General features: G+C 39.2%; 1 protein-coding gene across 2 annotated transcripts in view; it reads left to right on the top strand.

Annotated features, from left to right (window-relative positions):
- The window catches only part of MDN1 (midasin AAA ATPase 1), a 173,539-nt gene that overhangs the window by 35,257 nt on the left and 116,488 nt on the right, over window positions 1-21,794 (top strand). Inside the window, exons 6-15 of one of the 2 annotated variants that reach the window (XM_058566628.1) lie at window positions 684-926; window positions 1,171-1,302; window positions 4,132-4,235; window positions 5,948-6,062; window positions 10,584-10,777; window positions 11,453-11,534; window positions 14,909-15,004; window positions 16,377-16,489; window positions 17,733-17,881; window positions 18,549-18,609. In XM_058566628.1, coding sequence (XP_058422611.1) covers window positions 684-926; window positions 1,171-1,302; window positions 4,132-4,235; window positions 5,948-6,062; window positions 10,584-10,777; window positions 11,453-11,534; window positions 14,909-15,004; window positions 16,377-16,489; window positions 17,733-17,881; window positions 18,549-18,609 — 1,289 coding nt within the window. Of the gene's footprint in view, window positions 1-683; window positions 927-1,170; window positions 1,303-4,131; window positions 4,236-5,947; window positions 6,063-10,583; window positions 10,778-11,452; window positions 11,535-11,747; window positions 11,817-14,908; window positions 15,005-16,376; window positions 16,490-17,732; window positions 17,882-18,548; window positions 18,610-21,794 lie in introns of those variants that run through there. The other variant, XM_058566629.1, reaches the window with a different exon arrangement.

Raw genomic sequence — 21,794 nt, forward strand, 5'->3', positions numbered from 1 at the left:
TAACAATTTTATAATGTAAAATATCCTTTTAGTATCCATATTTCCCTGATTGTCTTGTAAATGTATTGTGTGCATTCTTTTTTTTTTTTTAAAGATTTTATTTATTTATTTTTCCCCCCAAAGCCCCAGTAGATAGTTGTATGTCATAGCTGCACATCCTTCTAGTTGATGTATGTGGGACGCGGCCTCAGCATGGCCGGAGAAGCGGTACGTCGGTGCGCGCCTGGGATCCGAACCCGGGCCGCCAGCAGCGGAGCGCGCGCACTTAACCGCTAAGCCACGGGGCCGGCCCTATTGTGTGCATTCTTGATCTTAGATATGATATCCTAGTATATGACAAGATGAATAAAAACAAATAAAAATCCAATTGTGACACATAAGGTTTGCCCCCATCCCTCGTGTATCCACTTTTTGGTGTCTTAAACTTTGGGAGATTTTTTCTTAAATTTATTAGCAAATTCTGTTATGGGGAGGAGTGGGAAAGGAAAGGAAAAAAGACAGATCCTTACTTTGGATAACATGCCTATTATTATAGTTTTGGTACTACTAATTTACTGGCAGAGGTTTATGTAAAGATCAATGAAAACTGTGATAGAATTTAACTTGTGCCATTTGGGAGAAAGACTTTTTTTTTTGGAAGGACTCTTCTTGACATGCCTTTTATTTTTCACTTGCCTCCTTAGGCTAGTAATAGGAATTCTTCTCGTGAACAGGACCTGTCCTTTAGGTCTTACGTGCTGGTTAAGTCAGTCTGCAAAAATCTTCAGACTCTGGCTATGGCAGTGGCTTCTCAGAATGCTGTGTTGTTGGAAGGACCAATAGGATGTGGCAAAACTTCCTTAGTTGAACATTTAGCTGCAATGACAGGTAGAAGGAAGCCCCCTCAACTTCTCAAAGTCCAGCTTGGAGATCAGACTGACAGTAAGGTAATTAAGAAATTGCAAATTTTGATGGGTTAGCATGCTTGTAAATATTTGCATTAAAATAATTGTTTTTGCTAAGGGACTATGAGAATAGTTATTGGTCTTCTTCATAACTCATGGGGTCAAGCTGTGAAAACCTCAAGTGCCTGCCTGTGTCTCTGTAGAAGTTGAACGGAATTAATCAAAAGATGTAGCATTGGCACCTGAGGTGTGTGGTTTTTGTACTTACTTTGTCCTCTTTCTGCAGATGCTATTGGGAATGTATCGCTGCACAGATGTCCCAGGAGAGTTTGTGTGGCAGCCTGGCACCCTGACACAGGCAGCCACAAAGGGACACTGGATCCTTCTGGAGGATATTGACTATGCCTCCTTAGACGTGGTATGTGACCTCACTAGTCACTGGCTAATTTCCTGTCTATGAGGAGCATTTTGTTAATAGTGATTCTAGGGGATGATTTAAACAACACACGTGTTTGATTAGAGATGATATGTTGTAGGAAGCTCATTCATGTTTACCTGTCTAATCTGATTTCAGGTCTTGGATTACTTGGCTTGTCTCTTGTTTGATAAAAAAATTAATAAAATTTGGCTTGTACTGTTTCCTTTAGTAGTTGAATGTGTGACCAGTTTCACAGCCTTTCTAAGAAGCCCAGTGGGAAAGAACTTACCCATGTTACAGATACATTGAGAACTTTGAGACCCTGCTTTCCAGCTATGGCATCTGTAGAGCAGTGGGCTGAGGACAGGTGAAGGGAGAGATGATGTAATAAGAGCGTGCTTGTCTTTGTTCCATTAAAGAAAATATACTGGATGTGTATTTTGGTTTTTAAAAAGATCACTTTTCTATGTGTATTAAATTTAGTTATGGAGGCAGTCCATGTTTTCTCTGTATTCTGTAAACTATGACAAGAAAATTTATTGCAGAATGAAAAATTCTTCCTTTGGGCAGATTTTCCTGAGACTGGTTTTAAGTTTCTTTTAACGTGAACCCTAAAGTTAACCGCATATGGACTTTCCCCTCTTGGATATAAGAATAATTGTGTGTGTGTGTGTGTGTGTGTGTGTGTGTGTAGGTTTAGGGAGATATGAGAGGTCAGGAGTGGTTATAAATACTTGTGTATTGTGATGATTTTAGAGTGTGATGAGGTAAAAATGTAATGGGGTTATGGACCAGACAGGGCCTCACAGTTTGTTCACCATGTTCTAGACTCTTAATGCTCAGTTTTATAGGGCTGGAAACTTAGTTTTCTTAACAAGCCTAGAGCCAAAGCTGACTTCTACCAGTGAGACTTAAAAATAAAACTGAAATATAAACCACAAGGCCAATTTAAAAGGATTTGAGTCTTTTCCCTTTCTAGTGCTCTCTTTCCTGGGCAGTTTTTTTTTAGATATCGGGGTACCTGTAAAGTCATTAGAATCATGGATCATGGAATTAGAGCCAAAGAAGGTAGATGAACATAAGGAATATCCATCCAGGCCATGATGGAACCTAGGGATCCATCCCTGTCCCATAGCTAAGTACATCCTTTGATGACCAAGTCCAGATTCAAGACCAAACTGACAGTTTCTGTCTTGGTCTCCCTTTGGTAGTGTTTGATAAACCTCAGAAAATTCCTATACTTTTGAGTTTCACTTTGTGCAGACCATTCCCCTTCTGTTAATACATTTGTTCCCAGAGGGTATGCAGTTCAATTGGTTGTATTGAAACTTAATTATCATTGTAGTGAAGTTGTGTTTACTTGAAAACGTACCTGGATCCCTTGATTATGATTCTCTTGTTTCCAGAACTATTCAACTAATAGTTAATCCACTACCATTTAAAGGTAGCTTGTACAGATCTCATCGAGGATGATTTTCTTTAGTTTCAAGTTTGGAGCTATCTTGGAGTTGCCCCTATGTCATTCTGAGCTTTCATTTCAGCTCCTAGCCATGTATGAAATAATGATGCTTAATAAAATTATCTGATATTTTAGAACCCGCTTCCTTGGCTCTTGGTTCCTCTTAGTTTGTTTTTTCTTTTCAAACTTCCCATATGAACTCATGTGACCTAGATCTGTACGTCTAGTCCACGCTTGTCTCTAGAAGTCTTTATTTGGATGTCCCATGGCCAGTGCAAGTTCAAAATGTCCAAAATGAAACTTGTCTGCTCTTCCTCCGAACAGCATTTTCTACCACCTCGTTACCAAGTCAGGACTTTGATATCTCCTTCTTCTAGTCTCTCATTCAGTTAGTCTTATACTGCTTAGCACTCTTTCCTTATCTCTTTATTCTATTCTGTCTTATCCCACTGCCTTAGCACAGGGCTTCTTATTTTTATCTATCTATCTGTCTATCTATCTATCATCTATCTATCTATCTATCTAGCCATCTTGCCTTTGTTACCTGACTAGTATCTTTTTTCACTTCTTTCCCTTTAGACTATCTCCGTTTCAGTTTATCTTCCTAATTGTTACGCAGTTGGTTTTCTAAAATAAAAAATATAATTTTTCCTCCAGCCTAAAATCTTTTCAAAAACTTTCATGAAAAAATTCAAACTCCTTGGCTCAGCACAGGGGACTTTTATCACCTATCTTTAAGCCTTGTATCTTTCTCCTGCTTCATATGCGCATTCTGCCCTAACCATAACAGAATCCTCTCATGCCATACTCTTAGGCATATAAATTTTTATCCATTTGAATATTTTTGCCTGGAATATATGTGCTGTTTCTCTCCCACCAGACCTGGCTAATTTCTGCTCGTACTTTAAGACTCAGTGCACGTCATTACCTCTGGGACAGCTTCACTGCCCTGCTTCTAAACCACCCCATTCTGATTTACAGCCACCCCGTATCTTCACGTATTGCTTTGTACACCCCTGGGTGTATACTGATCATGATCAGTATGATCAGGATCATACTGATCATGCTGTGTGGTGGTTTGCATGACTATCTCCCATCAGATGGTAGGCTGTAAAGCCTCAGTCATGTCTGGATTTTTAGTGTCTTGCGTGGTTCTGGTCCATAGTAGGCACTCAGTGACTGCTGAATGAATAAATTGTTCTTTTAGAATGTAGATGGCTCAGACATGCCCACCTGCGTTTTGACCCCAGTTCACACTATGAAAACTGGGATGTCCTTTAAGGATGGATGTTTATCATTTGGAGATAGAGTTGTTTTGTTTTTTATTACTTCTGTGTAAATAGCTTTATCAGTGGGGGTTTGTGATTTAGGTTTCTGTGCTGATCCCTCTTTTGGAGAATGGAGAGCTCTTGATTCCTGGCCGAGGTGACTGTCTGAAAGTGGCTTCTGGATTTCAGTTCTTTGCAACCAGAAGGTATGTCCTGTTATCCTTTCTATACCTACTGTGGAGGCTCTTCCTCATAAGTTCTATAATGCTGAATTAAAAAGTACTGGAATAGAGTTCTCTGGGCCTACTTTAAGCAAAGTTATTTGGAACTGATAACAGATCCAACCTTCTTATTCCTGACTATTCTTAATGAAGATAATTAATCTAGAAAAAGTTTTTTTTTTTAACCTAAAAATAAGTAACCACTTTAAAAAACCTTTATCTGGTTTTCATGTTTTCAAAAATATTCAGAGGTGAAACTGTTGTCAGATTGCCTTGGATTTGAGTTCTAACACTGACACTTTGTACCTGTGTACCTTGCTTGTGTGATTATGATGGGGCTAATATACCTACTTTACAACTTGTGTAAGTTGTAAAGATTAAATGAAAGGACTTTCATTAAAGACTTGTCACATAGTAAGTGCCCAACTAATGGCTATCCATGATGATGGTGATGATGATGACATGTAGAGTTCAAGCAATTAAAAAAATTAATTGAAGATAAGCATCAACAAAGGAGTAAAACCTAAGCAAACTTAGTATATGTCCCTATCTACATTTTATAACAACATGAAGGCAGTGGTTTATTTTCTACTGCTAGTCTATACCTGTACAGCTTCCCCAAGGTCTTAAAATGCCCAAAAGTGAAACTAACGTCACGTTGTATTTAGTGAGTATATTAGTGTTTACTGTACCTCAGTGAACATTCACTCCTAGATGGAGTGCGGAGGTAACCTAACAGTTCTTAAGAAGCACCTTGCTAGGCCTGTTAATTTTAACAGATTTTTTTGTTTTTTAATTTTTTTTTTAATTTATTTTTCTTCCCCCAAAGCCCCAGTAGATAGTTGTATGTCATAGTTGCACATCCTTCTAGTTGCTGTATGTGGGACGCGGCCTCAGCATGGCCAGAGAAGCGGTGCGTCAGTGGGTGCCCGGGATCCGAACCCGGGCTGCCGGCAGCGGAGTGCACGCACTTAACTGCTAAGCCACGCGGCCAGCCCAAACAGAGTTTGATTTTATTCACAGAGATAGTGAAGTTCTTTCCTGCTAGGTACATTTCTCAGCAAGTCCTGGGATATCGTAGATAGATGTCGGATAAACTTGAACGCAGTTTTCAGCTCTGCCATTTGCAGTCATAGTTGAGTGAGCAGGGGACATTACTCTCCTTCTCTTTCTTATGTGTTAGAAGAAAAGAAGGACACCATCCCCTCAGGACAGTTGTTGTGAAGATTAAATTAAATGTCTTAGGTGTAAGTGTGTGGCTTGTCCAGAGTATGTTTAATGAATATTCCTTCTCTTCTGGAAACTTTTTAATAATACTGTAGTTTTTGGTAATAAGCAGAGAACTTATTTTTAATGCTGTGGGCCTCGGATTATGTTTTCTCTTTCGTGAAGTTATGCCTTAAGGAAGAGAAAGATGTTGTTGAGATCAAAACACCTAATAGAAGCATTTGCAGTGATTTGAAAATAACTTTGTTAAAGCTATATTACTCCCTCTTAGAAAAAGAATCAAACTTGGGTCAGCTGGTAGCCTTTCATTTGTCATCTGCCCTGTAAGCCCAACAGAGTGGTATCTGGCACCAGAAGGGGTTGTGAGTGCTATTCATATGTGAGATAATGTCCAGCAAGGGATAGCCAGGGGCATAATTCAAGGTTAAAATGGGGAATTTTGTGTGACTATTTTTTGTTTTGAAATATAGACTCTTGAGCTGTGGAGGAAACTGGTATCGACCGCTAAATAGTCATGCTACTCTGCTAGACAAATATTGGACCAAAATTCATCTAGATAACATGGATAAGACAGAACTGAATGAGGTATGTGGTTATTAGAAAGAAAGTTTCAATGCTTTTCTTTTTTACTTTTATTTTTAAAAGTTCCAGACTTACATGTAAATAGAGAAAATAGTATAAAGAATCACCAAAATACTCATCAACCTAAATTTAACAGTTAATATGTTAAAATTTTACTGATTATATTTGAAAGTAAACGCCATGACATTTCATCCCTAAATACTTGCATGCATCTCTGAAAACTTAAGGGCATTTTCTTATATAACCCAATAACATTATTATACCCAATAAAATGAATGGTAATTCTTAATTACCATTTAATTATCAGACCATATTTAAGTTTCCCCACTTGTCTCCAAAGGATCTTTTTACTAAGTTCATTTATTACTAATATCTTTCATACTCAACAACTTAATGCACATTTTGATCTGGGTATTAATGAAAATTGAGATGCATTATTTTGTAGGTCTTGTTTTTTTGTTTTGTTTTTTTTTTGTGACGAAGATTAGCCCTGAGCTAACATCTGTCGTCAATCCTCCTCTTTTTGCTGAGGAAGACTGGCCCTGGGCTAACGTCCATGCCCATCTTCCTCCACTTTATATGGGATGCCGCCACAGCATGGCTTGACAAGCAATGCATCGGCGTGTGCATGGGATCTGAACCCGTGGACCCTGGGCTGCCACAGTGGAGTGTGCACCCTTAACTGCTATGCCAGCAGGCGGACCCCCTATTTTGTAGACTTTATACATTGATTCACTTTGTAGTATTGCTGGCTATTCTCGATCATTAAGAGGTATACCTCACTTTACGCTAACCTCCACCTCCCCTTGGATCTGCCTCCTCACTTGGAAAGCTTCCCGTTCCCTAATGCTTCATTTTGGAGAGTAGCAAATGGAGCATTGTCAGTGATTATTCAGGCCTAGGAGGGATGCTTTGCTCTTTCTTAGTGTAAGCTTTTAGATAAATAAGTGACACAAGACAACCTTTTCAAATAGTTTGTCCCGCAGTCTAGGTGTTCGTTAGCAGAGGGGTTTTCAGGGTATCTGGCTCACCATATTCCTGGAAGAGGCTTGCTCATGTAATCCCTCAGAAGCCTTCCTTGCCAGTGTGATTTTATAGCTCTAAAGCCCATTTTGCACTTGCGAGTTTCTGATCTCACTCTAGTTCCCGGTTGTGTGTATCTGTGTCTGATGTGTCTTTCTTTCCCCATCTTGACACACTCAACTATAAGCTCCTCCAGTAACTTACTCACCTTTGTGTCCCCAGCATCCACTCAGTGCCTGCGCTTTGTAAACGTTTGTGGTATTGCTCTGTCATAATGGAGCTCTTTCTTTTGCAATTGTAGATGTGAAAATGTTTGGTTTTCAGACTTAAAATTGCCAGTGTGCTGAACCCAGCTTACAAGTGGGTGTTTAGGAACCTCTTCATATTAGTCTTTACAAGCATTTCACTACAGGTGTTACAGAATGGCTATCTATCACTTTCATTCATTGAAAGAACACTATGCTGAACCCTGCTTGGGTTCTTTTCTTTAAAGGAGAGGACTGAAGTTCACGTTTAGCTGTGATTTATTGGGGATTGAGAGGGTGAGAAGAAGTTTTGACAGCTGCTCTTTTCCCACTTCTTGTATTCTGTACTTGGAGTAGACGCCGAAGCTCATCTTCCCGTCCCTGGCACGAGCAGCAGTGAGTCATTCTGCTCACAGGAAGTGCAGCAGGAGCACTCACCCCCTCACTCAGATGACGTATGTCATATTTAGATAGTTGACTTTGAGAAGCTCACGTGTTATTTTTAAGCTTCTGGACTTACTAATACATCCTAATAACACTCACCTGAATAAATGATAAGTGGCTAAAACGCTGTGTGTATTTGTTAGGAAATAAAATAATCTCCTGTGCTGACCTCATGGGGAACACAAGGAACTGCATTTCTGTTACTGCTGACCCTAGTCGTCTTATGCTCAGAGAGACTGTCTTTGACTTCTTGCTAAAATATCAAATTAAGCTTTAAAAAATGAGCTATTACTGTAGTGCTAGTCTCATACCTGGTAAGTACCAGGAACTCACCCCTGGCAGTTTCGCAAACCTTGTCACCCCCATACACCTTGAATGTGCCCTGATGTCTTAAGTGCTGGTGCCTTCAATGGCCTACTTTCTCTGCTGGCAGTGCCCACTCACACACAGCCACTGGTGACCTCTGCCAGGGGCTCCGGGAAACCTTCCTGGGTCTCCCAAGCAGAGCTGACCACGTTATCCTTTATGCTGCAGGCTTGATTTGCAGGTATGACTGCTGCTTGTACCAGATGAAGTTTCTTGAGGGTGGGCTCCATTCCTTATTTGTTTTGTTTCTCTATCCTTGGAACAGTGCCTGATATAAAGTAGGTACTTAATAAATGCTTATTAAAGGAATGAATCTCCAAAATACATATCAAATTGATAATAGAGCCATATCATTTCAGATTAGTTTATTAAGTGATACTGTATTTAATTTTTTACATTTATGGTAATAACAAAAGATAATTTTTGGCTAGGTGGACAATGACTAGTTGATGGGTACGTATAAATCTTTTCTGTTCAGAAATTTATTTCCAAATAGCTGAGCCTTTACTAAAGTGTTAAACTTGACAAAGCTTTTTTCCCAAATAAAAATAGTTCTTCTTCACTCTGATCATAAATATACACACTTATTATATATAATATAATTACAACTCAGCAGTAAAAAGGAATGAACTGCTAATACGTGCAGTAATATCTGGATGAATCTCAACAACATTGTGTGAATAAGAGAAACCAAACTACGCACTATATCCTATATGATTCCATGTATGTGATAGACTTAAAGCAAAACCATAGGGACCAGAATCAGATTCGTGATTCCCAGGGGCAGGGTACAGGGGAAGAGACTGATGACCAAAGGGACATGAAGGAACTTTTTGTTTTAGGGGTGATGGAAATAGTCTGTATTTTGTTTGTGGTAACCAAGGTCATAAATATATGATCAATTTTGTAAATGTTCCCTCCATACACAAAAATGTATATTCTGTACTTTGAAAGGTCCATGTATATCTCCATTAAGTTGAAATTGTTGATTTTATTATTCTCTCCTTCTGTCTTTAACTTAATGTTTAATCCATCTGAAATACATGTTTTCAGCAATATTTGTTGTAAAATCCTCCAGTGAAAAAACTTATAAAGAAATAAGATCTGTGAGATCTTCCACTTGAGATGACACTGTTAAAAGGTTTTAGTTCTTTATCTTTGTGAATAAGTGGGCATTACATACTTAATACATACAAAATATGTGGATGTTTCATATACAAATTAGAATCACAATACTTCTTTTAGAGCTAATTTAAATGTATTGGATGCTAATATTTCTAATACATACATGATATTTCCCTTCCTTTTCAAATAGATTTGTTTTTTTTTTAAATTTTATTTATTTATTTTTCCCCCCAAAGCCCCATTAGATAGTTGTACATCATAGCTGCACATCCTTCTAGTTGCTGTACGTGGGACACGACCTCAGCATGGCCAGAGAAGCGGTGCGTCGGTGGGTGCCCGGGATCCGAACCCCGGGCCGCCAGCAGCAGAGTGCATGCACTTAACCGCTAAGCCACGGGGCCAGCCCTCAAATAGATTTGATTGAACAAATCCGTATCATAACACCTTAGAACCAGTATTATGAGCACCAAATATGAGCACCAAGTATTATGCTGCAAAAAATTCTCAATAGTTATCGAAGTGAATAGGACTAGATCTTTTGGTTTTTAAATTCTGTTGTCTGCTTTTTAAAGATCAGCTGCTTTTTGCAGTACTTAACACTAGCTCCTTTTACTGTGGTCTGCCTTTTTTTTTTTTTGGTGAGGAAGATCAGCCCTGAGCAAACATCCGTTGCCAATCCTCCTCTTATTGCTGAGGAAGATTAGCCCTGAGCTAACATCTGTGCCCATCTTCCTCCACTTTGTATATGGGACACCGCCACAGCATGGCTTGATGAGTGGTGCATATGTCCACCCCTGGGATCTGAACCCAGGAACCCCGGGCCGCCAAAGCAGAGTGCGTGAACTTAACCACTACGCCACTGGGCCAGCCCCTGCTGTGGTCTACTTTTAAGAACTTTTTTTTCCTTTTCCCATTAACTACTTCTAATTTGCTTTTGGCTGAGAAATGATATAACGAACCTTATCAGAATTGTGTTTTAAGTTAGAGTCAATATTACTTGCAGGATTCTTCAGTGAGTAAATTCCTGGGACTTGGATGCATATGTTGCTTGCATGTATGCCGTTTCCCCTCTGGCTTCTACACCTTAGCTGTGTTGTAGATGGTGAGATTGCCAGATAGCTGAGTTCTGGGTAGAGAAAAAAGTCTTTGAGGGGAAAGGGTGTGGGATTAGGGGCGGAAGTTCTTTTACTTGGTAAAGGTGACAGATTTCGTAGAGAAATCCATTTTTTGGTTGATTAGCATCAGCAGCAGTTTACATGTGGCTTTTAAAAATCACTATGTCTGCTGCTAAATTTTCTTTGCTTTTTTCTCTCTCTGTCAGGTTCTTCAGAACAGATATCCTAGCCTATTGTCAGCAACTGATCACCTGCTTGACATTTACCTCGAACTTACTGCAGAGAAACATCGCCCTCAGAGTGATAGTTCTGTTGGATGTGAACAGGCACCTGAAGAAGTTTCAGAAGCCAGAAGAGAAAACAAAAGACTAAGCCTTGAGGGAAGAGAACTGTCTCTAAGGTGCTGGCCTAAACACTTTTTTGAGTTGATATTTTATAAAAACTGCTTCCCTTGAAAATTCTTACCAGCTAGAACTGAATGGTTGTGAGAGGTCAGGTTTTCAAGTTAGACATCTGGGCTGCTTCATGGAGTCAGATCCCTTTTTCAGATTTGATGTTACTGTTTGGGACGGCTTGTAAAGGTAACATTATTTTAGCTTTAAAAAATAACTTTTAATGCCAAAATTGGGAATAGTTACTGACATAATTCTTTCATTGGATGTCCCTCTGTGACCCTTGGGGTCTTAACTAAGACTCTTGGATTTTGCTGTAGGTAGTGAGTTCTGTGCCTTTGCTCTCCATTCTCGAAGGTTGACTTGCCCTTGGAGACGTGTGAATTAGGAATGGGCAACTCCCCTCAGTTTGCTCTGGGAGTTAGTTGCCTGCCCTCCTTCGCTGCCTTGTCTGGCGTGGATGGGGGAGAAATGAGTGAGAGATAGGTCACTTCCTGATAGGGGTAGGGACTGGGACCACTCACTTATTATTTCCCCTGACACTATTTATCTTCACATTGCCAGAAAAAAGCAGAGACTTTGTTGTCAGAGATTTTAAGTGGACCAAATAAACTCTGATGCCTTTCATGTCTTTGGCCTGTGGTGTTTTATTTCTTGGCTCTTTTTTGTTTTGTTTTTTTAAGGGATCTACTGAACTGGTGTAATAGGATTGCCCATAGCTTTGACAGTCTGTCTTCATCAGCATCATTAAATATTTTTCAAGAGGTAAGATACAGTCTTCCTGCGTATTTTCTCTGTGCTCTATAAGGCTGTTGATTTCCATTGTTCTTTTCTGTCTGTTGAACTGCTCTCAGAGTTTTTCTTTTGTGTAGGAAGATTTATTATCCTTAGGTAGTTAAAACTGAATTAATGTTGCCTTAAAACTAATTGGGCATAATAAATGTTTTGTTTTTGAAACAGGTTACTTCTAATTTCAAATAAGTATAGTTGGAGATAGAGTAAAACAGATGCTGAAATTAAAAGTAAAATGAGAAGAAAATCTCCCAGGTGATAATAATGTTGTAAAATATAAAGTGTTTCTAAGATGTTTAATATTTATTCCTTTATATAATTTCTTAGTCTGTTTGATAGATTTGTATTTGTCTGATGCCTCTGCTTGTCTCAGTAGGGCTTTTTAACTTTCCAGAGAAATTTATGTGGGGGTTACAAAGTGTAACCTTGTATGCTGGGCTTGGGAAAAAAATGTGTTGTGTCTGAGGGAAGCTCTATTGAATTACAGCTCTGCCACATTCAGTTAAGAGCAGAGAATAAGAATAAGAATCTGCCTGCTTAAGAATAAAAGTGTACTGCTTGAAGATCTGTGGGCTCTTAAAACATTGACTAGTTTTGATTATGGAGTGTTCTGGTTTCTGTCAGCTGGGATTGAGGAGAGGATAGTGACCCAGTTTGGTTTGCAGGATCTCTTTGTGTTTGGTAAAGTTACTTTGAGTAGAAAGAAACCTTATTTGGAGCGCACACTTAAGCTTAGCTGAACCCTGAAATTGGTGTGCCAGTCTTTCAATCTCCTTCTTCTCTCCAGTGAACTCTCTTAACCATTCTTCTACATTTCTCATCTTCCTTACAGATAACCTTGTTTTGTACTTTTAAAATAAAACTGTGGCATTGGTAGGATTCCTCTTATCTTCTTTAGTCTCTATTTTAGAATGTCATTGTGTCAATATGTGTGTAAAACCACTTTATTGAGATATAATGCACATACCATAAAATTCACTCTTAATGTCTACAATTCAGAGTTGTTTAGTATATTCACAGAATTATGCAGTCATCACCACTATCTAATTCTAGAACATTTTCATCACGCCCAAAAGAAGTCTTGTACCCGTTAGCTATCATCCCCCTTTCCCCCCTATAGATTTGCTGATTCTATACATTTCACATAAATGGAATCATACAGTATGTGACCTTTTGTAGCTGGCTTCTTTCACTCAGCATATTCTCTCAGTTAATCCATGTTGTAGCATGAGTCAGTACTTCGCTCTTTTTGTGACTAACATTTCATTGTATTGATGTACCACATTTTGTTTATCTGTTCATTCCTTGATGGATATTTGGGTTGTTTTCACCTTTTGGTAATTGCGGGTAATGCTACTGTGCACATTTGTGTGCAAGTATTTTATTAATATAGATGTAAATTATATATGTATTGTTGATAATGGGAAAATACAGGAAAGCAAAATGATAAAAATAAAAATATTCCCCCATCCACAGATTCCCCAGCACTGTGAATACCTTGGTGTATCTCCTTCCAGATCTTTTTCTGTGCATATAGGCCTAAGAACTCTTTTATTCTATCAGAGTCCACTTTAAAGACACTCACTTGTTGAAGAGATCAGGCCAGTTGTTTTGCAGAATGTTCCATCTTCTGGCTTTATCTGGTTGCTTCTTCATTGCTCTGACAACTGGTGTCCTGCAGTTCAATCCAGTTCTGATACTGAGTTAGTGTAGACTCCACAGGTTCAAGGGCTCAGTGCTCTGCATAACTGACAAATGCAAGTCTCGGGGCCACCCACACTTGTGACCTACCAGCTATAAATTCAGGGGTTCCCACAACCTCCTCAGGTTCAATAATCCACTCACAGAATTCATTGAAAGCACTATACTTATGGTTCAGGTTACAGTTTTAGTGTGAAAGATATAACTCAGAACAGTCAAATGGAAGAGACTTATAAGGCAGGGTCTCGAGGGTCCCAAGAACAGGAGCTTCTGTTCCTGTGGAGTCAGGATGTGCCACCTTCCTGGTACATCAATATGTCCACCAACCCGGAAGCTCTCCTAGCTTTGGATGTCCAGTGTTTTATTGGGGTCTTATTACGTCATTGGCCGTGTGATTGAGCTCAGTCTCCAGTCCCTCTCCCCTCCCTAGAGGTTGGGGGTGGAGCTGAAAGTTTCAACTTTCCAATCACTGCTTGGTCTTTCTGACCTGGCTGGCCCCTTCCTTAAACTATCTAAAGGCCCATCTAAGAGTCACTTTGCTTACCATAGTAAACTCAGGTATGGTCCAAGGCGGCTCTACTGGAACAAAAAACACTCCTTACTCCTGGTAATTCAAGGATTTTGAAGCTCTGTGCCAGGAATTAGAGACAGAGACTAGATAAATTCTCTCTGTTTTTTTAAAATGCTTGCATGAAGTTTATTGATATATTACACTTGGTGATGGCAGAACCAGGTATCTTCTTTGTTCTGCCACACTCATAGTGTCCTTTTCCTTGTCATTTTATCTTTTGTATTTCCTGTAAATGGAAGTTTAACGAAAAGCTTGGTTATTCAAATTCAACTTTTTTGGGGTAGAATCCATTTTTGGTGGTGATAGGTACTTTATATTTCATTACATCAGAAGATACATATCTGGTTAGGTAATGTACTTGGTTAGGTAATGACAAGGTGATCCCTGTCTTGCACACCAGGAGTTTCCCTCTACAGGTAGGAAGTAATCTTTTGGTATTAATTCCCCTGTGTGATAGTCAGCTCCCCCTAGAAACCGTATATCTAATGATTAACACTAATTGCTGTTTTTGCCTAAATTTAGGATTTGCAAAATGGAGTTTTTTTCCTAATTAACCAGTATTTTGATAGTAAAGTCTTCATATTGTGTCCTGTCTCTGTTATGGTAAGATCCTTGAGTCTAGGGTTGGTACCTTATTTGTATTCTCTTTAGTCTTACAGAAACGTTTCTACTGGATTTTATGTTCCCCCCTTTTGTGGCCAAGATAGTGATACTCTGTCATTCATGTATTGTTTTAAAAATCAGGGCCGGCCTCGTGGCTTAGCGGTTAAGTGCGTGCGCTCCGCTGCTGGCGGCCCGGGTTCGGATCCGGGCGCACACCGACACATCGCTTCTCCGGCCATGCTGAGGCCGCGTCTCACATACAGCAACTAGAAGGATCTGCAGCCATGACATACAACTATCTGCTGGGGCTTTGGGGGAAAAAAAAAAAAAGGAGGAGGATTGGCAATGGATGTTAGCTCAGAGCCAGTCTTCCTCAGCAAAAAGAGGAGGATTAGCAGGGATGTTAGCTCAGGGCTTATCTTCCTCAAAAAAAAAAAAAATCAGTCGGCATTTACCTTGGTTATTTTAATAGGCTCTGGACTGTTTCACAGCAATGCTTTCTAAGCATACAAGCAAACTGAAAATGGCAGAAGTCATTGGAAGTAAATTGAACATTTCCAAGAAAAAGGTATGTAGTGCTATTTTTATTTCCCTGTTAGAAGGAAGCTGGGATGTTTACCTTACTTGCTGATCTCTGGTCCTTACCTGGAATAGCTTTTACAATAACTGCCTCCTTTGTCAAAGTTGGTAGTTTCATTGCTGTCTCTTATAGGCATAAAGCTTTCACTATCTTCTAGATAAATAGTTCTCTGTGTGTTCTACATTTTTAAAGTGAGTTTCCTCATGTCCTATATCACATGCATGCCTTACTCTCCAGTGTTTTAATGAGCATGTTATTCTGTAGGTTGTGCACTCATGACTGAAACTGTCTTAGTAATACCTTTGTCTGTAGTTTTATGCACAATTAGGTTTTTCCCAACTTTTTATTATTAATATCTTCAAATATCAGAAAAGTTGAAAGGAATAGTACTGATGAACATCTGTATACCCACTACTTGGGTTCATTGCTGACACTGTTAATATTTTACTATTCTTGTTTTATATCAAAATATGTGTTTTTGGAGGAGAGAGCCTTCAGCAGTGGTGTTGGTAGCTAAAGCAGTGTCTGGGGCCCATTTGAGGCAGATATCTGGCATTCCCAAATGAAGGATGACTCAGAAAAGCCTTATGTCAGGAACTGAAACAGTTAGAGATATCCTTCAGGCTTCTGAAACTGTTGGGATGGTTTTGGCTGCAGGTGACAGAACACCTACTAAAAGAGGCTTCAACAGTAAATACATTAATTATAGTAGGCAAGAGAAATGAAACTACCACGATTGGCTTAGATTGATTGATATTCATCCCCTTTGGTTGAAGAGGGGTTCCCCTTCCCTGAGCACTTTGTCCCTTTTGATCCTGCCCCAAACCTGAACAAAATCTGGGTCCTTTGGGTTAGGATAAGAGACAAGGATAAGAGAGGAATGGCTGTTGGGTAGGTGTCCTGGAGCGTCTGTCACAGCTTCTCTTCCTGCTTTGACTGTAGTCACTTGTACCATGGTTTATTCAAGTCGCTGTTTCCGGCGTTATGTTAGAAATTTAAAGCAGGGCAAAGCATAGGGGAAGAAAAATTACTTCGATTTTTTTCATATCTTCTAGGAGTAGAGCTTTCTGTTCATTCTCTAAGGGGGTATGTCAGTATGTTCACTTTAGTTATAGGCAGATATAGGCTTATTTGAATGGATAAAAAGCACCATTACAGTGAACCATTCATGATCAATGTTTTTAAAAACGTTAGAAATTTGGAAATTAAAAAAGTAATTAAAAGCTAACTTGCCTATGTTGGAAATAGAAAGTGCTTCTTAGTGAAGGGCTAATTAGAAGGGCACAGTAAGCCACATGGATGGGAAATGTTTGAAGAGTATACAGAATTTCACTCAGGTAAAATCTTTGCCCTCCCATAGGCTGAATTCTTCTGTCAACTTTATAAACCAGAAATTGTGATCAACGAGCTAGATGTGCAAGTGGGTCGAGTGCGGCTTCTACGGAAACAAAGTGAGGCCGTCCACATACAGAGGTAAGTGAGGTTCTGAACTCATCTGAGAACTGTGGAGTTGTTAGAACCTTGATAGAAGGTCTAGTCCAGCCCCCTTACCTTTGAGCAAGACCTGTGTCTGAACTGTGATCTCTCTGGTGTGCCTGATGGTAAAGGAACTGTGTATTCCCAAAGTACGTTCTGTGAAACTAGATGTTAATAGGTGAAGGAGGTGATGAGGGTCATTAGGGATTTGGGACTAGCAAAGATGTGTCTTTGATTTTTTGTCACTGTAGTGTATTTAGTGAAGTAATCCTCACTTGGAAGTCAGGCTAGGTCCTAACATTAGTCTGTTATTTCCTTAAATGGTGGAATTATATAAGATTCTGAGATCTAGGTACCATTTATTAAATACTTACTGTATGCCTAACATTGCCCTAACTGCTTTGCATTTGTTTTCTTGTGTAGTGGTTATAATAATGCTATGAATTAACATATTGATGTCCTAGGGCTGCCATAACAAATTGCCATAAACTTGGCCTGAAACAACAGACATTTATACTCTCACAGTTCTGGAGGCTGGAAGTCCGAAATCAAGGTGTTGGCAGGGCCATTCTTCCTCTGAAGCCTTTTGCCTCTTCCTGGCTATGGCTCCCAGCAATCTTTGGTGTTCCTTGCTTTATATATAAGCTGCATCACTCCAGTCTCTGTCTCCGTTGTCATATGTCTTCAACCCTGTATGTTTTTTTTGTGTTTCTAAATCTCTCTTTTTAAAAGGATAGCAGTCATTGGATTTAAGGCCTACCCTTAAATCCAGTATGATATAATTTTAACTTCATTACATCTGCAAAGACCCTCTTTCCAAATAGGGTCACACTCACAGGTTCTGTATGGACATGAATTTTTAGAGAAAACTATTTAACCCACTACAACTGGTGACTATTATTATCCAAATTTTACAGGTGAGGAAATTAGGCTAAGAGAGGTTAAGTAATTTGCCCAAGAGGGCATAGCTAGTATAGAAAATGTCTTATCTTATTGGTGTTTTGAATCTTCAGAGCCTAGTAAAGTACCAGGTGTGTAAATACTCAGTGTTTGTAGAATGAATGAATTCTACAGTTCATATGTTGTAGAGACATCTGTTATAGCATGAAGATAGTCACTCTGAGTTGTCTTCTCATTCTTGTTTGTTGAGTATGGAGAATCTCGTTCCTCAAAGCAACCCTAAGTAAGAGAAGCTTGTAGCCTGCTTTCTGTAACTGCTTGCTTATTTTTCCCTTCCCAGGGAGAAGCTTACTTTTGCTGCTACGAGGCCATCCTCTGTCCTTATTGAACAGCTTGCAGTGTGCGTTAGCAGAGGGGAGCCCGTGTTGCTGGTGGGAGAGACTGGGACTGGCAAAACATCTGCTGTCCAGTACTTGGCTCACGTTACAGGTAACTCCTAGAGGGGAAGCACTCAGCCCCCAGATGATAAACATTTCACACTTTTTTTTTTTGAAAATAAAAAGTCCGAGGAATACTAGAGTTTACAAAGTGCCATCACTCCGCTTTCCCTGGAAATAACCAACGGAAAGTTTTTCCTTGGAAATAATGTAATCTTTCCCCCTAGAAATAACCATTGTTAACAGATTGATATTAACTTTTTTCAGTTCTAATCTATGGTCTACAAATATATATATGTATAGATTTGGTTTTGTTTTGAAACAAATGGCAATCATACTCTGTATTGCATTTAGTTAAGCAAATTGGACATCTTTAAAAACAGAATTGCCTCGTTCCTATTCTAAAGGCTAAATAGTATTCCACGCTGGATATTTATTTAGTTCTAATTTATAGACATTGATTGAAGGATTTTTTTGTTGTTTTCAGTTGTCTGATCCTAGAGCAATAATACACAGTTAATCTTCTTGTGTACGTATCTCTGTGGGTTAGGTGAAAATTTTGAATGGTTAAGATTCCTGAAAGTAAAATGAGAGGGTCAGAGGAAATGCACATATAAAGATTTGCCCTATGCCCACATCTGCACGTCCTTAAGGATCACACTGGATATTATCAGTCTTTAAATTTTCAGAATGACCCTTTTGCCCTTTCTTTTTTAAAGGACACCGTTTGAGGGTTGTCAATATGAACCAACAAAGTGACACTGCAGACTTGCTTGGAGGGTAAGTGTTGTTGAAAATTTTTTGTGTGTTATTTTGTGTTCGTTGACTGAGGTAAGAAATACTGTTTTCTTATAAATCTCAAAACTAGCGTTGGAAAAACGTTCAAAGACTTGCATCCCTACCCCTACACCAGCAGGGTATTTATTGGAATTTACTGAGGAGCTCTTGGGTGTGTAGATGTTTCTCTTCATTTTAAAGAACACTTGAGGTTCTTGCTTTCAAAGATCATGCTGGAGGGGAGAGGAAAAAAAGAAAGACAAGTATATAATCAACTAATATTTGTTTGTACAGTTTATCTAAAACGTACATTGTGGAGTCACACTGCCTTTGAGCTAGACTCTCTAGCAGTTCGATTATCTTTGAAACATTAAGTAGCTCTATACTTGGTTAAGTGTTGCTCATGGGACTCCACTGTGGTCTTTAAAATGCCCTTCTTCCCTGTTGGTGTTTTTGAATGTTAGTTTCATGAACAGTTGTGCTGAAGCCTGTAAAACTGATGGATGGTATTGGCATACTGTATGTAGAGCAATATTGTGATCTGTCCCATTAACTCTAAATAATTGCTTAAAGAAGTCCTTAAAGGAGTAAAATAATAGAATTTATCGTTCATTTTGCTGGTTATGCTGTCTTCTGGAAAAGTCTTCATTTGTCTCTTTTTTTGAGGGCCATGTTATGCTGTAGCAGTATTTTTATTTTCACTCTTCCCTTGTCTCAGATCCCTCCTTGCTCTGGCTAGAGTGCTACTTTGGAGTCCGCTTCCTTCGGTGCTTTTCCTTTTCTTACTCTCCCAAGCCATTACTTATATTCTGTTCTATACATATCATTAATTGTGTACCTAATTAAAGCTTTTATATTTATTTTCCTTCTTAAAATCCGTTGGCTGAGGCTTATCTCTCTTACTCTAATTCTACTTTCACTTTATTTTTCCCGAATGATCTTTCTACCTTGTTTTTATTTTTCTTCTGTGCAGTTAATTGACTTTTAATCTCCCCATTCCCTCATTGAGGTACTTGCAATGTGTTCTTACTAATATATGGAATTTGTTATTTAACTAGGCATATCTATACTATTGTGTATTTCTCTCTGTTCTGTATCTATATATGTCTTTAGTAATATCCTACTGTTAAGTATTCCTAACATAAATGACATTAATCTCATGCTAATTGAACACGGACTGGGTCTGTCTCTTCTGCGAATTTGTAAAAGTGTTATGTCAGCCATTGCAAGTAGTTTTATTTTTTTATTTTATTATTTTTTTGTGAGGAAGACTGGCCCTGAGGTAATATCCGATGCCAACCCTCCTCTTTTTGCTGAGGAAGAATGGCCCTGGGCTAACATCTGTGCCTATCTTCTCTACTTTATATGGGATGTTGCCACAGCATGGCTTGACAAGGGGTGCGTTGGTGCGCGCCTGGGATCCGAACCTGCAAACCCTGGGCCGCTGAAGTGGAGCGTGCGCACTTAACCGCTGTGCCACCGGGCCGGCCCCGCAAGTAGTTTTAAATGCAGCAGAATACACAGGAGCTCATTTGTGCCCTTATGTAATTGATGATACAAAAAGGTTGGAATCAGAATATGATAGTTGGAATTTTGTTTTGGTGCCAGCTTGGTGAAAAGAATATATATCTATTTTTCCTTGTTAGTGGTTTAGCGTCAGTTATCAAAAGAAAACTTACGTATGCTTCAATTTTTGCATAGTTGGAAGTATGCCTTGTTTTCTATACTTCTGTATTACTAGAAAGTGACGTAAATCAAATCTTTTAGTATATAACGTATTGTAGATGCATGGATGACTTCCTTGCTTACGAATTCTTGTGTATAAGATGGGAAGACCAAAAATGATTTTAAAAAGCCAAGGGAGTAAAAAACAAAATTCAGGAGTAGGCAAGCAGATGGGATAGAGAAGGGGTAGTATTTCTTTTTTTTTTTTAAAGATTTTATTTATTTATTTTTTCCCTCCAAAGCCCCAGTAGAATGTTGTATGTCATAGCTGCACATCCTTCTAGTTGCTGTATGTGGGACGTGGCCTCAGCATGGCCGGAGAAGCGGTGCGTCGGTGCGCGCCCAGGATCCGAACCCAGGCCGCCAGCAGCGGAGTGCGCGCACTTAACCGCTAAGCCACGGGGCTGGCCCGAAGGGGTAGTATTTCTATTCTTGGGATGTGTGGTTAATATCATCTCTTTTATTATGTTTTATAATTTATGTTTAAGTATTTTTTTTTTTAAAGATTTTATTTATTTATTTTTTCCCCACAAAGCCCCAGTAGATAGTTGTATGTCATAGCTGCACATTCTTCTAGTTGCTGTATGTGGGACGCGGCCTCAGCATGGCCGGAGAAGCGGTGCGTCGGTGTGCGCCCGAGATCCAAACCCGGGCCACCAGCAGCGGAGCGCACGCACTTCACCGCTAAGCCACAGGGCCGGCCCAATGTTTAACGTATTTTGCATGCATCAAATACTATAATAAAAAATAATAAAAGAAATTTATAGACCTAAGTAGTCTGGTTTGCAAATCTGGTTCCTTTAGACTGGTTTTTAAATTATTATTAAGGATAAAGACTTTATTAAACAAGGTAAGGCCTTAAAGACCATCAAACTCTTATATTACTGCAGTTTGCCTTCTGATCTTTATTAGTATATGTACCCCTTTGTTATTTCATACATAGCGTGGTATATATTTTTCCTTCATTTAATTTTTGACTTATTTTTGTTATTGTATTTAAAGTAGGTTTCTGGTAGGCAGCATAGAGATTTTTAAATTACCTGTGAGTAGAGAGTTAAACCAAATTCCAGCAGGGTTGGGAATGGAGAGAGCTTATGAGACTCTATGAGAAAGAGTAGAGGACACAGAGGACTTAGATGAAACACATAAAATCACTGAGCATTAAATGGCAGAATACAGAGCACAGGTTCCCAGCACTGACTATAAGGAAGAGGATTGGGAGGGGCAGCCTCTGAGGGAGAAATAGATGTACAGAGAAGGAGAGGTGCCCTTGGAGAAGTTCACCATGAAGGAAAGGAAATAGTAGGAGGAGAATTAAAGATCTCATAGAAATAAAATGGCAATCCACGTCCTCGTCCTCGCCACCCGTAGAAACACCCATAAAAGAAACTGCACAGGAGACAGCAGGGCAGAAGTGCAAGGTCACAAACTCGGAATCCTGACCCCAAAATGAAGAGAAGTAT

Source organism: Diceros bicornis, chromosome 23 (assembly GCF_020826845.1).
Source record: "Diceros bicornis minor isolate mBicDic1 chromosome 23, mDicBic1.mat.cur, whole genome shotgun sequence".
Taxonomy (NCBI): domain Eukaryota; kingdom Metazoa; phylum Chordata; class Mammalia; order Perissodactyla; family Rhinocerotidae; genus Diceros; species Diceros bicornis.